This window comes from Lucilia cuprina, chromosome 4 (genome assembly GCF_022045245.1).
Source record: "Lucilia cuprina isolate Lc7/37 chromosome 4, ASM2204524v1, whole genome shotgun sequence".
Classification (NCBI taxonomy): Eukaryota; Metazoa; Arthropoda; class Insecta; order Diptera; family Calliphoridae; genus Lucilia; species Lucilia cuprina.
Window position 1 is genome coordinate 71890671 of NC_060952.1, and position 15775 is coordinate 71906445.

The window sequence follows — 15775 nt, forward strand, 5'->3', positions numbered from 1 at the left end:
TAATTATCATTATTTATTTTTTGTAAAAATAATTATTTTTCAGAGAATCATTCTCAAATTTATAATTGTTATAAACATATAAAGTAATTAAAATATTGATGAAATTCAATAAAAATAACAATTTTTTGGTTATGACAACAAAATATTGTTACAAAAAACATATAATAGTTGTCCTAACCATGCCGAACCATTTTTTTCTCTGCGTGTAGGGGAACCCTTCGATATGAATGGTATTTATGATTCGGCAAATCATAATATAGAACTGAGTTCTAAGAACTCATATGCGAGTCCCCCTCATGGCCTCATATGAATTAATTTAAGCTTGCTCTACTAGTTTTCCAAATAAACTGGGAGATGCCACGCTACCTATATCTAATCCGTTCTCTTTTTCTTAAATATTTATATTGACACTAGAGTGATTCCGACAAAATTTGAGGCCTCTGTTATATTTTCTTCATATGGAAGGTACCACGACCACTATATTCATTACGCCCATTTTGTGCAAAATGTTCTTATGCGACTTTTAACTGTGTAACATTTCAGAAAAATCGTTTAGCAGGACAAACATACAAACACACATTCATTTTAATATATAAGTGCATTTTCGAACAGATTTAAGACTTTTCGATTTTAATGAAACTTAGTACACACATTCTTTATATAAATACGAAGCTTAAAGTTCGCTAAAATTTTCAAATTCATTACGGTTTAGATTTTATCAAGGTTCATATTTTTTTTAACTATTTTTCAACAAGCATTAAATTTGACTTCAAATATTTTCTAAACTAATTACCGATTTTAATCGTTTTAGTCCCGAATTTAATCCTATGTCTTCTAGTTTCACATTATTTCTATTAAATAATACTGTTTTAACAAAAGTCAAGGATATATCAAAAGCGTTGTTTGATGTCATCATCCTTACGTTAAAAATTTGATATTTGAAATAAAATATTGTCAAACTTCAAGGCATAGGCATTAATTGGGGACTAAAATAATAAGTACTTTAGTAAATATACGATGTCAAAAATGCAATTTGGGTCTCAAAAAAAATCTAAACCGATTGAATTTAGAAATTTTAGAAAACTTCAAATTCTGTATTTACAGAAAAATGTGTGTACCGAATTTCGTCGAAATCGAAGGCGGTTAGGTTCAAAATACTATTTTTGTTGAATTTTTTTTAAGTACCCTATATAGGTAACTCATGTTATTTTTATGACAAATGTATACGTAATAAATACATTCAACATATGTATGTGTATGTGTTAACCACATGTTTGTAAATATGTAGTTATTTTCATATCAAACATTTTAAAACCACTTTTAAATCACAAACCCCTTTTGTATGAAAGAGATTATTGTTATATGTGCAGCGTCATGGGTCCTTAACATTACATAAGGATAAAACGTATTGATAACATGTTTAAACACATGTCATTATAGAATAAACCGTTAATAAACGCTTGTCAAAGGTGATCGGTTGGTCACGCAATAATACAACATCCTTTAACATAAAATCTGACAACGCCTATTAATACTCTTCATTTCGCAATAAACATTTTATTTCGCACAAAAGAAACTCCTACCTTTCACTACATTGAATATAAAAAAATAATATTTCGATGTTAAATTTTAAATTACGGCTTAACTCTTGATATGTAGTATGTTAAACTTACATGGTACAAAAATACACACAGACTCAGTTGCATGATGGTGCACGTTGTATTAATTGCAAAACAAAATCATCGAAAAAAACAAACACAGGAAAACTGAACTTTGTCATGTTAATTTGGTTCTATAATCACTTTTATAATAATGGATACAATAATGCGTGACATTTACCAGATTTGTACAATGTAAAGTAGGATGTTTTAACACTCATGCATACATACATATGTACATATAAATGTATAATATGTGTCATACATTTATCAGTACAAAGTATACAAATATGTCCTTAAAGTGATTTTAATTTTAAAAAATCCTTAAAATGAAAACTAACTAACGTAATTTATTTCGTTTACACACAATTCGGATAAACCATTTAATTTAAATTCAATTTAACAAATTATAAACATTTTCGAATGAAGACATAAAGACTTATTTCCTCATATAATGCAATAGGTGCCGGACAGTGTTGACAGAAAAATTTTGACTTTTAGGCTGAAAGTGCTCAAAAAATTCCTTATTATACCCACCATCAAAAAAGATGAGGGTACATTGATTTTTTTGATTCCGTGTGTAGCACATCGAAATATTGTCCCATTAAATATATATATTGTGGAACCTCGTAAGATTATAAGACATAGGCGGCCAGAAAGAGATTATTTGAAATGCATATGTTGTAGTGAAAATAAAAAAGAGTGCAAAAATGGAAATATGTGTGCTTTGCACTGAAAAAAAATAGTATGCTTGTATTTATGTGTGGTATTTGTTTATAAAGCAAATAATATAATTATTTTATTATAGATTTATAACTAAAGGAAAGTATATGTATGTATGTATGTATGTATGTATGTATGTATGTATGTATGTATGTATGTATGTATGTATGTATGTATGTATGTATGTATGTATGTATGTATGTATGTATGTATGTATGTATGTATGTATGTCCTCAAAAGGTCGACCTTTTTTCGCCAATACCAAAGCAACAGCGTAAGTTACCTTTGCTTGGCTATTTGGTAAAAAATTTGTGTCCTTGTAATTATAATTATTCAATATTTCCTTGTTTTTAATTTCCAAATCTTTTTTAATTTTGAAATTATTTGATTTCTATCAATTCCAACTACTGCATGAAGATTCGTATGGTAACTATCATAGTGTCGCTTAAGTGTGTATGCAGTAATCTTTTTTAATTTTTGTTTGCATACAAGGCATTCAGCGTCCTTAAATATATTTAAAAAAAATAAAAAATTCTTTTCCCATTCAATATTCCACATATTGGCTTGTTTTATTATATTTAAGTATAGTAATAACAAAAGCATTCATAAAAATGTTTACTTGTAACGGTTTTTGAAAATATTCACCGTGTATCATTTCATAAAGCGTCACAGACCTTTCTTGTTGAATGCTGGCATGCAACTAAATTGAATTGTTTTTGTTTTGTGTTTACTGAGTGCTTTTGCTGAGAAAATTCGTACTGCATGTGTATAAGTGAGAATAACACATTGCCCGCAAGGGCATGTTTGGCCGCCTATGTTCTAAGACGATCTAGCTATGTCCATCCGTCTGTTGTTTGTTGGCACGATAGCGTCCACAAAAAAATATATTGAGATGAAATTTTCCCAAAATATATTTCATTGATCAGAAATGTTTGGTCAACGATTTCACATAGCCCCCATACAAATGTACCCCCCGGAATATTGTATAAAGTGGTTCAAACATTCATTCGATGTTTATGAAGCAGATACCACAAAATTTCCCATAGGTCAGTTTTTTGACTGAAATAATAATTCTGAATTATGGCCGACATAGGACTATAATTAGCCCTACCCCCATATAAGGTCCCCTTTAGAAAATTACTAAAAATCTAATCTACTGGCTTAAAAATGCCAATATAGCGAATATAAAACCTCTCTATAAATTTTATGTAGATAGGTTCATAATTGACCGTACCCCCTATATAAGATCCCCTTTAAAAAATGACTTTAACGCTCATTACTGGGCTAAAAAACAATTAAAGCGATGGAATTCGATATAAACATGACTTGTAGGAACCAAAATCGTTCTACAATTGACCCTACCCCCATAAGGCTCCTTCAGAAAATGACTTTAAAACTCAGATCTATGTTTAATGAGTATGAATTAACATCTCTCTACAAAAATTTTGAGAAGATCGGTCCATAATTGTTCCTACCCCCTATTTAAGGTCCCCATCAGAAAATTGCTTTAATGCTCATTGATGGCTTAAAAATGCGAGTACAGCGATGAAATTCGACTCTGATAAGTTCTATAGGAACCGAAATTTCTCTACCAATTCCTATGAAGATCAGTCCTTAATAACACCACCCCATATAATACAATTTGACATAAACTAATTTTGAGCTAAAATCTCTCTACCATGTTTTATGATTTTAATGCTCATTACTGGCTTAAATATACAAGTATATCTATGAAATTTTAATTAAATAATGTCAACGACATGTACATGTACAGTCTGAACGGAACCATTGAAATCTTTAGAAAATAAATTTCTAGTTTAAATTTTTGTCTTTGATCAACAAGAAGATTTAAAAATTTCGAACAAAAAACAAGTTGTTCGTCGAAAATTAATTATAAATTTGTTTAATTTGTATAAAAACATCCAAATTTTAGGAAAATCCAAAATCAAATAAAACTTTATATCCCAAATTTGAGTATAAATCCCTACATCTGGCAACACCACTAAAATAAAGTAGAACTTTAAAACGGCAATAACATAAGACATACATTTAATATGGCAATACTTTTAGTACAAACTTACTTGTTAGTCGAGTCACAAACCGATAATGAATTCTAGTACATATGCTGTAAATTATGTTATACAATTTTAAAATAAAGTTAACACTACCAGTGTTGCCAGAAAAAAACTGTTAGATAATTCAAATTTTTCAAAGGTAGATATATATTGGCAATGAAAAAAAATTGCAAAATGTATTAACTAAATAAATAATTTCTTGAGATTATTATGTATTTAATTTCGATTGGGGTAGCGAAGCAAACCGGGTATTAGCTAGTTATTAATAAATTTATTATTTTTAGTCGGGAAAGAAACTCCACAAACAATTATTGAAATCCCACAATTTGGTAACACTGTATACTACAACATTATGTAAAGTAAAGAATACTAAGTTCACACGAACAGTTAATTAATCCGGTCTCTGAATTACAATATCCAATGAACCTGTTTCCACGACAAATAAAATAATAGATTTTCTATATATTTGTATGCTGATCAATATGCATTAAAAATTAGAGATGACAGTCGGTCTTTCTTAATTAGTAGGTAATTCAAATTGCAATTCACAACTGAAATTTAGTAAGCGAATCATGTAATTCTATTCGTAATTGGGGATTGAATGATGAATGAGAGTGTGAATGACGATTAATTGTATCGTAAGGACGGGTATGAATTACGTGCAGCTTGCGTAATTCACAGCTGAAATGTGTGAGAAAAGATCGTAGTTAAGAATTGAATAAAGAATGAGAGCGTGAATGGCGAATAATGGCATAATTTGAATGAGATTTACACTTTTTCTCAAATTCTTAGATAAATTAATAAATAATTTTCTATAATAAAAACGAACGTTTTTTTCTAAATTTCCAAACAATTTAATTATAATTTTGTCTTCCTTAATACATTAAGTAGAATATTAAATAATACATATGAGTTAAATCGTATAAATATTTTGTTTTTGATCAAATAACAATGACTATTTACAACAGGAGATACCAAACACAAATAAGACTTAAGACTAAATTTAAACATAGAACCAATCTCTAGGAACATTTTTCAACAATTGATTGGCCAATTTGCCGAATTCCATGGCCAATTTCTTTTGCAATTGAGACTGCATAGCTTCTAAAACAATGCGACCGTTGTCACGCAAGAACAAGTTGGTGGCTTCAACTGTAAGTAAATTAAATAAAATTAAATATATATATATTTTTTTAATATTTCACTTAAATAAAAACTAAGAAAACTTACGTAAAATGCGATTATTATTAAAAGCATTTGAAATCATCATATTGACTTTGTCCACATTGATGACAATGCTGAGAGAATCAACGTGCAAATAGGTGGCACCGTTCTTTTCATTTGTAGACACTTTGCCAGTCAAATCTGCCACACAACCCTCTGCAAATTAGAAAAAAAACAGAATTTTAATAAAAACAACATTTTTTAATTGTCTTTTATGATGACTTACCAAATACAGCATGGAAATCACCACCACCAGAGGCGGGTATGATCAACAAAACACCAGAACTAGTATATTTGGCTTCAATTTTCAATTTTGGCAAAAGAATTTTGGCCTCGAAAGGTTCACCATTCTCACTGAGTTTCATGGATTTAACTTGGAAATTACTGGCACCAAAGACTTCCATATTCTTCAATGTAATTTTATAACCTTGTGGTCCATCGGTCAGCTGCAGTGCCAATGTGTTCATTTTGAAAGGTTCTACTGAAGGTAACTGCAAATAATTAAATTATAAAATATTTATTAAAACAAAATTATCTTTACAAACATTGAGTTTTTGTTTTTTTTTTTTTTTTGTTAAATCATTTTCGTAAATTGATGTTAATAACCATGTTGCAAAATTGTTTTGTGTGCACGAAAAAAAACTTAAAAACTGCATTTTGTTCATGTAAGTAATTACTTTTTTTATTTTGAAAAAGTCATACATGTTCAAAATTATGTATTTTCACATGTTTTTTGATGGTTAAATGTTTAAATTGCCTATGACTAAGGCATTTTTATTCATTAAAGTTTATTGAACTTTTATAATGTTGTAAAATAATAAAAACAAATAAAACTTAACTCTACTTTTAGTTTTAAATTAAGAAGTTTTTATTGTTGTAAATTTTAATGACTTTAGTAATTATAAAATGTTAGTACTGTTGGACAATAGACCAGATATATCGGTTAAGAACTCAATGTAACAGAATTACGTAAAGTTTTTTGGTTATAACATCAACTATTTGGAGTATATAAACAATAAGATATAAAAACAGAAATAGGTCAAAAATTTCAAAAGTTATTACAAAAGAAAAAAATTAATACTGTTTAGAAAATATTCTAATAAAGAATATCATTTGGGGTATAGTCATAAATGGGAATTCCTTCAGACGGAATTAATGTCTAGCTGCTTAACACCTGCCTTGAAGGCTTTATTTCTCACAAATCTGGGTAGAACAATCAATCACTCACCCTGAATTCTTCTATGAAGAACTCAGGTGGCAATCTTTGTACATGGCTGTGCCGGTACATGTACAAGCACTATCGAGCTATATTATCCTTTGCCATGAAAGTCCTGTTGCGAAATGACAGGCAGCATGGGATCAATCCCAATGCATACCTTGACAAGGAAAAAGCAATCACAATCTAAAGTCAATAGCTAGGGCGACCCCAACATAAGGTGAAATTAATCTTCCGGTATAATGCCATGAAAGAATGGTTTATCTGGAAAGCAATGCATTCCTTAATCTCTTTAAGCCCTTGAAACCACACCGCAAAAGCACCTAGAGATCTATTGGGCAGTCCGAAATACCCTGCTAATAAATCAGAATCCCTTTTTATGTGATAAAGGAAGTAGGAACTTCCAAGGTTAATTCAAACCCAATAATTGTCATGACAAGTTAAGTGGTGGATTCAAACCAAGCATGAAACAATATTCATCCTTTTGAGAAGACAACAACACTAGAGAACTTTACTGAAGTAATTAATAGACTTTTCCGATCATTCACAAACTTACATCAGTTCCATTCTCTGACCATAAGAAACGATCTACGAAAAATTCTCCAAGCGAAGTAAGAGATACTCAACGGGTTTAGGAATTCAGTAAGGTTGCTCTATCACATCACCCACAAATATATATTGAGATGGCAACAGCACTGGAGAGAGAATCCAGACATATATAGCATATGATACATCAGTCCTTTAACCAACAATATCTTCTGAATTTGGGTTTAAACCACAGCCACTAGGTAGATCCCAAAGGAACCTCAATCAACAGACCAGCCATAACAAAGCCCTGCGAAAACTGGCCATTCGTAGTAGCATATTATTTGGCTTTGGTTCGACCTTATGCCAAATTATTCCAAGGAAAGGCCGAGGATACATTTGACATCACCAGCTTATAGTCCCGGCAGACTAGAGGTATTGGTAGCACCTCTTTTCGCCGGGATATTGCAATAACTCCAAGATGGGGGCATGTTACCTTGGTGAAATGCTCCCTTCAGACGGCATTTAAAAGCTTTATCAAGCAAATTTGAATTTTGGGGACTTTGTAGAATTCGAAATCCTTACTGTTATGCATTTCATAGTAAATATATCTGAAGTTTAATAAAATCGAAAAATGTTAACCCATAAACTGTAAAGATCAAAACCAGGACAAATTGATATCAGATCAAAAATATATTTGACTGAGTGTTATTCAAATATGTAGTCATGTAAATTTTTACTATGAACAAAGTTATCTAGTGAATCTCCAAAGACGTACATACATATACATAGATACATATAAGCAAGATACATATCTCTGAATAACTTATTGTTCATTAATGATATTGGCTATATGACACCTTTAACGCGGCATTAAAGTCACACACATAGATAATAGGAAATTATATAATTTTTAGCAAGTTTTTTCCTATTTCTCTTTTATTCGATTTTATTTCCTTTTTGTTTACAGCGTACAACAACTTATTGTTGCATCAGTGAATGTGGCAAACTAAAAATTATATTTCTATGTTTTTGCCACTAACTCACTGACTGATTAAACTCATTTTACAAAACTGCATTTTAATGCATTTGATTTTTATTTTTTGTTTTTGCGAAAACAAGACTGTATGAGTGTAGTTTCAATTTTTCCACAAAAAAATTTTCTTAACAGTAAACATTTTCGTAATCGTTTACATGTCAATTTCCAGAAAATACATTGAAAAAGACTTTCAACAGAAAATTAAATGTAATGGAAAATTATTGAAAAATATTTGCAAATACAAGTCTTTCAAATAGAAAAAGTTCAAGTGTGAATTATTGAACAAAATTATTTGCAGGTCATTATATTAATAAAATAGTTCAAATTTTATTGCTTTAATTATATATTGTTACTATATTTGAATAATAATAAATAAATATTTTCCAAGTACTACAATTATACATACACACATATGCATGTACATTAGAGTGCTCCAAGCTTGTATGAAGGAAAAAAATTATCCTACAGGCCGCCCACCCCTAGAATTCTATGGGTTATAAAAATAAGTCGTGCAAAAAATTGGGTCATAGGATTACGTTAACTGGTACCGCAACGGCTCTGAAGTTTGAAGATACATTTTCAAGGGGAAAATATGCAATTTTTTCAGTTTTCACAAAAGTTTTGTCATTAAATAATTTGTTTTGTATTTTATTGTCAAAGAATCGTAATGTACACAGAATTAGCGTTACAAAAAGATAAAAAAAATTGGTTGAAAAATTTAAAAGTTATTAAAAATTCCCCAGGCCATTATCGTGTCTCAGAGCACTTGAATTCGAAATGTGGTAAAAAAATAAACATATTTTCAAAATATTCTAATAAAACATTTGTATTACTTAAAATACATCTGTAGTTACTTGAATATGAGTTTTTGTTCTTATAGAATAACGTAAACCTGTTCTCAGCTATGGTCGAAAAATTTTGATATTTTTAACGGTCGTTTCAAAATTCAAATTTTCGTTTTTTTGATACTTTGTTAAACAAATTTCAATATTTTTGGGAGAACTCGTAGGGATTTTTGGACAACAGATTAGGGAATGAAACAGTAAAAAAATTAGGTCAATACCTCTTATAGTTTGCCTGTACCTGCAATTTGAATTTAGCGGATTTCGAAAAAAAACCATTTTTATGTAATATTTTGCAAAATTAGCATTTTTATTATATATAAATGAAACCTTTTGTAAATTTATTAGTCCACATATTTCTAAATAAAAATCAAGAGGTATTGACCTAATTTTTTTACTGTAGTCCTATTGACCTAATTTTTTGCTCGACTTATTTTTATAATCCGTAGAACAATTTTAGGGGCGGGGACGGGCAAAATTCGAAACTTAGTTTTTTTGGAGCACTCTAATGTACATACATATATAATTTTTTGTTGATTTGCGAAAATCATTAATATTGAATAAAATTTGTGTTAAAATGTTCAATTTTTTTTTTTGCATTGACCTTTTGAAGATGAGGAAAAAGTAAACATAAACAAAAAACATTCAAAATTTTTAATATCGATATTTTAATATTTTCAAGTGCTACATATATATAGTTATACTGGTTAAGCATAAAAAATATCAATAAAAGTTGGAAAGAGCATTAAAATTGGCTAATTATATGTTTTCGGCTAAAACAAATTCCCACAGAAAATTATTTTAATTTATATATATGGAAATGTATGTAGTTTAAATATGTTCTTTTATTAGAGTAGATTTTTGAATCCTGTATTTTGGACGCTTTATTGTTTTCACAAGACAGAAATGAATATATACATGTGGGTTTAAATATCTTACAACGTTGAAAGATCAGTCAATATACTGACGATGAAATATTGTTAGCAAGTGCCAGCCTATCTTGAGAAACTTTTTTTGAGAAATTTTTGTGTGAGAGAGAAAAAGACAAAAATATCATTATTATTTTCACTATTTCTAACATAAAAAATCAAAAGTTTCCCAGTGTGGACTGCCACCAAATTGTCAGTTCAGACGGTTGTAAGAAAACCTTACAATTTCATTGATGTTCATCAGTTCACACTGCTGTAACATTGTTGTATGACAAAAGTTGACAGATCTTATTTTAGATACATATGCTTTTTTAATGTACCGTATTAGCACAACTGACAATACAAATTGTCGGACAATTAACTGACAATGGCAACGTAATGTGTTTATACGATTGTGAGATGTCTGTCAATAATATTAATATCTGACAAGGTATGTTAGATTAAAAAAGCAAACTACAAATAGGCGGACAAAAAATTGTGGGCGTGGCATCTCTCATATCAATTATAAAATGGTTAATATCTATATAATATTATTTAATTATAAAATAGCAAAACCCACCTCGATCTCAGGTATACCGCGTGCCAAATAAGGTTTTAAGTGTTCTAAAGAGCCCATAAAACATTTTAATAGCTCGGGATCATCTCGTCTACATTGTTTAATGTACTCAGCTAAAAGTGAAAAAAATAAATATACGTTATGAATAAACAATTTAAAAATTAACAAAGATTTAAAAATTGTAAACAGAATTTAACAACATTTAACACTTTTATTCTTAATTAACAACAATTTGAAATATATGTATGTTAGTATGTATTACTAATACAAATAAAACGATCATTAGACAATAATAAATTTAAAAATTTAATCATCTTTCTTTTAAACATCACTTTAAGACACCTTGATTGTCTGAGATACGTAAATATTTTAATAATTGGTTTTTGCCAAAAATTAAAAAAAAACGTAAACGTTTTCCATCAAACAGGTTTGTAGTTATGGACCTAACTTTTAAAAATTTTAAATTCAGCTTCCGTATTCATTTATTAATGGCCAATATGGAGTAGTTTTTTGTTTCTTTCTTTGTGATTTAGACCAAATACATTATTCTTATTTTGTATCTTTTATTTTTTGTTTTTCAAAAAGTTCACTGAGTCCACAATCTGTTATTTTTTCCAAATATACACACATACTTAAAGTTAATGAAACCTTCATCTTGAAATTAGTTGTAAATATATGCATACATTTTGCAAAAACGTTTTGTTTTAAAATTAATATTATTATATTAAAATAGCAAATAGGAAATAATAAAAAAAAAAAACTTAAAATGTTATATTCGACTATGCTGAATCTTATATACCCTCTATCAAACTATGTACTATATAAATTTTAGTAGGTGGACCTTAATTTATATTTATTATCTTATTATTATCTACCACGATTTATACATTTATCAGATATATGCAAGAATCTTTTTTTTTAAATATACTTCGATATTAATATGAACATAAGGGACATTTTTGGAATAGGTATCTTCCTAGACTTTTTGGTTTTCATAATTTTTCTTCTCTTTACCCCAATTTTAAAACTAGTTATGATCGTTATAGTAATTTATAGGTAGTAGTATCAATAATGAACCTATATTGAGAAAATTTGGTAAAGATATTTATATACCTACACTGAAAATAATATACACGAAAAATGTTGTACATTGTACGAAATGCTTCGTGGTTTCGCACCACGAAATTCTTACGTAATATATACGAAATTGTACGAAATATTTTAGTAAAATGCAAAATAATTTTATATAATTTTAGAAAAAAAATTGTTCATTTTACGATTTTTTTAAAGACAAATATTAATTATTGTAAATTTAGAAAAAGATTGCGAATTAAAAAAACAAATTTTTTATGTTTTTTTAAATTAAATTTTACAGGAAATTAGGCAGCTAATTTCCTGTAAATTAAAAATTACGTTTAATTTAACTCCCTTAAAATTACGAAAATAACAAAAAAATTTGTAACAAAATAATTTTTTTGTAGAATCAAAAATAATTTTTGTATATTACTAAATAATCTTGTTACGAAAAAAATTCGTTACTTTCGTTAAATATTACATGCCTTAACGAAATTATTTTTGTAAAAGAAAAACAAGTTTCTTAATATATACGAAAAAAGATATTACGACAGGTTTTCGTACTTTCGTAAAATTAGGAAAGGGGTTGATTAAACAATATTTCGTATTATACACGAAATTTTCGTATATATTACGAAAAAAGTAGTTACGAAATTTTTTTCGTAAAGTTAAGCATGGATTATTTTCAGTGTATGACACTTGACAATTGCTATAATCTGTCGAAATGTGTATTGTGTAGAAGAGAAGGGATGGGATAGTTTAAACGCATTATGTAATGACACCATCATACATTGAGAGAAAATACTTATGGAAAATTTTACAAACTATCAAGTCGCATCTTTTTCGATGTTGGATATAAAAACCAGTATGGATTTGACAAATTAATGTAAAGTGACTTTAAAATTAACATCTTTGGTTAATGAATGGATGAATCATGGAAGGGTATTTCCTTTTTAATAATTAATATATTGGACGGCTAAGGTGAACTAAATAAAAATCAAATAAATTTTTTATTTGGTCTACGTAAATATATCTTTAGAAAACTTTAGAGGGTTATCTGTATTATCCACATGACTGAAGCTTAAAATATACTCTCAATGTGGCCAACTTTATAAAACGTCAGATCATTGGTGAGTCTAAAAACACACACACACACTCACATCTCTACATCACAAAATTACTCGAGCAAATTAAGAATGGTAAATTTTATATCAAGTTGGTGTAGGTCAAGTTTTAAAAAAAACTTTAATGTCGGTGTAAACCACCGACCGACTTCAAAAACATCAGCTGCTTTGTGTAAAAAATTTTGTTTAATCTTTGTATTGGTACGTTTTGGAAGTCATCTTATTTCTACATATCAATATTTAAACATAATGACATTCAAGAAATTATATTATTTAAATTTTACTACATTTATCTTATTCTATATAAAAAAATAAAATGCACGAATCTATTATTAAAACTTTACGGTACAAAGTTTTTTTTAAGTTGTACATTTACAGCTTCACTATTGTTTTAATTTTAAAATTAATATATTATTTGACCTTGACTTTGTATCTTATTTTAATGACTTTGAACTCTATATTTATATTTAGTATTTAATTTGTTTTTTTTTTTTATTTGCCGGCCGTTGTTTTGTTATACAACAATTATATTTAAGTTCAGCAAATACAGTTATGCAGTTTTGATTTTTTCAAGTCCAAAAGTCTCATCTTATAACCAGTTTAAAAATAAAATCAAATAAAATTTGTTTGTTTTAATTCCACCAAAGTCATTAAAAAACGTAAATAAACTTCCGCGTATTTGTTTGGTAAATAGATTTAAATTTTTTTTGTAATAACGATGACAAGAAGAAAATGTTGTGAAAACAAAAATAAAGTACTATTAATGACCAAAATAAATAGTAAAAACGTTTAAACTTATAGAAAACTTCTAACAGCTTGATTACAATTGGAACTACAATCGACAAACGTAATTGTTTTGATATCTAAAAAAAGTTGTGTTTAATTTTGACTTAAATACCCCGGATTAGTCAATTGACAAATCTATTTATCTTATTAAAAAAAGTTTTTTGACGTAAAAAAGAATTATTGAAATTTATTTTTTGTAAACAAATAAAGAAAATCGTTGCCACACATGTAGTAGGGGAAATTATATTTAGGAAATTAGAAATAAAAAATGTGTATAACTTTTAAATTATTCATTTAAAATTGTGTGCACTAACGATATTTTTATAAAAACGGTCCAGCTCATAAACCGACCACACCAAACCCAACAAGTTCTTGATGAATTTTATCCTAATACCATGGTTTATTGGCGTTAAACCCCAAAATAACACCTCTTGTAGTTGTTTACGTTAAATTTTTTCATTTTTATTATTTTCTTTGCTATTAGAATTTTATGTTGATTAATATTTTAATTTAGTTTGAAAAATATTTTCCATTTTATATTTTTAAATTGAAAAAAATAAATAGTAAACAAAAAACTCAGATTTATAAAGTAAATACGGTAGCATATAAAATAATAAATCGCTTAAACGTCAGAAGTTTAATATGGCTACGAAGAGAGAAAACGGTTATACCTTTATTTTTTCTACTATGTTACTCCATTTTTATATTTCTATATTTTATTTTTTTAAAAACTTTGCAGAATTTAAAATTAATAAACTTACGTATTTCTTTATTTTGTTGAGCAAGTATCACTTGGAAAACAGCTAAACAGAATACAAACTTCCACATTTTGATTTGAATCACTTTTTTTGATTTATTAAAAAAAATTTATCACAGAAATTAATATCCTTTTTGTTTTTTCGCTTTTTATTTTTATTATTTATTATTTATTTTAATATTTTTTTAATATATTTTAATTTTATTTAAATTCTTATTTCTTCCTTCACGTCCGTTTGCATTGAGTTGAGATTTAAATCTGTCTTAAAGTTTCCACATCGTCGAAATATAAATAAATTAAAACTTTAAACAAAAAATTCAAAATGTTCAACTAAACAACAGCAGCAATATCAACAACAACTACTTAAACAGCGTGTTTTAAAGCTTTTAACAACAAAAACAAAACAAAAGTGGCAACAATCAAGCTTTGGATTGAATGAACAACAAACACACTTCAAAAAGCGTATTCGTCAGAAAAGTGTGCAAAACTCGCATAAAAATTTCATACGAATCTCAAACAACAACTTGGTCTAAATTTATTTGTTTATAGACAGAATGTTTTTTTAATTGTTTTGTTTGTTGTTTTTCTTTGAGGTGATGATGGTGAGTTTTATTTTGTAAAAATAATGTTTTATTAGTAAATTTCCATACGAATATTTTGGAAATGTTTATACGAAAAAAAATGTTAATTAATAATTGTAATAATATGTTTTTAATTTATATGTAATAGTGTTTCTTAATAGTTAATACATAATTTGGTAAAATTTTCTGCAAATTTACATTCTTTGTAACAACTCCTAAGTGGATTGTATTGTATTAGATCCAGCCTGCAGTCTTTAAAAATCTAATCTTGGATATGACTTAATTGCAAAGTAAACAGTTTCTCTTGGTGGATAGAGCAGGACCGTCTCTTCTTTTTCCTTGTTATACCCTACACCACTTCAGTGGGGAGGGTATATTGGGTTTGTGCTGATGTTTGTAACATACAAAAATATTTGTCCTATACCAACCTTAAAGTATACCAATCGGCTTAGAATCATTTTCTGAGTCGATTAAGCTATGTCCGTCCTTCCGTCCTTCCGTCCGTCTGGCTGGCTGTCCATGTAAACATTGTGCGCAAGGTACAGGCCGCAATTTTCAAGATAATTGGATGAAATTTGGCACACACGCTTCTCGGTCCATTATTTCGACTAGCCCCCATACAACCGTACTCCCGAAATATGGCCTTTTGGCTTATAATTAATTTAA

The 15775-nt window shown here is 28.3% G+C and overlaps 1 protein-coding gene across 1 annotated transcript; it reads right to left on the reverse strand.

Moving 5' to 3' along the window:
* Positions 1-5286: 5286 nt before the first annotated feature.
* LOC111690816 lies at positions 5287-14789 on the reverse strand. The gene is made up of 5 exons (XM_023453387.2): positions 14533-14789; positions 10791-10900; positions 5907-6171; positions 5687-5836; positions 5287-5608 (listed from the first exon to the last, which is right to left on the reverse strand). The coding sequence occupies exons 1-5, from the start codon at positions 14597-14599 to the stop codon at positions 5460-5462; spliced, it is 741 nt and encodes a 246-aa protein (XP_023309155.2). The 5' UTR covers positions 14600-14789; the 3' UTR covers positions 5287-5459.
* Between the last annotated feature and the right edge of the window lie 986 nt (positions 14790-15775).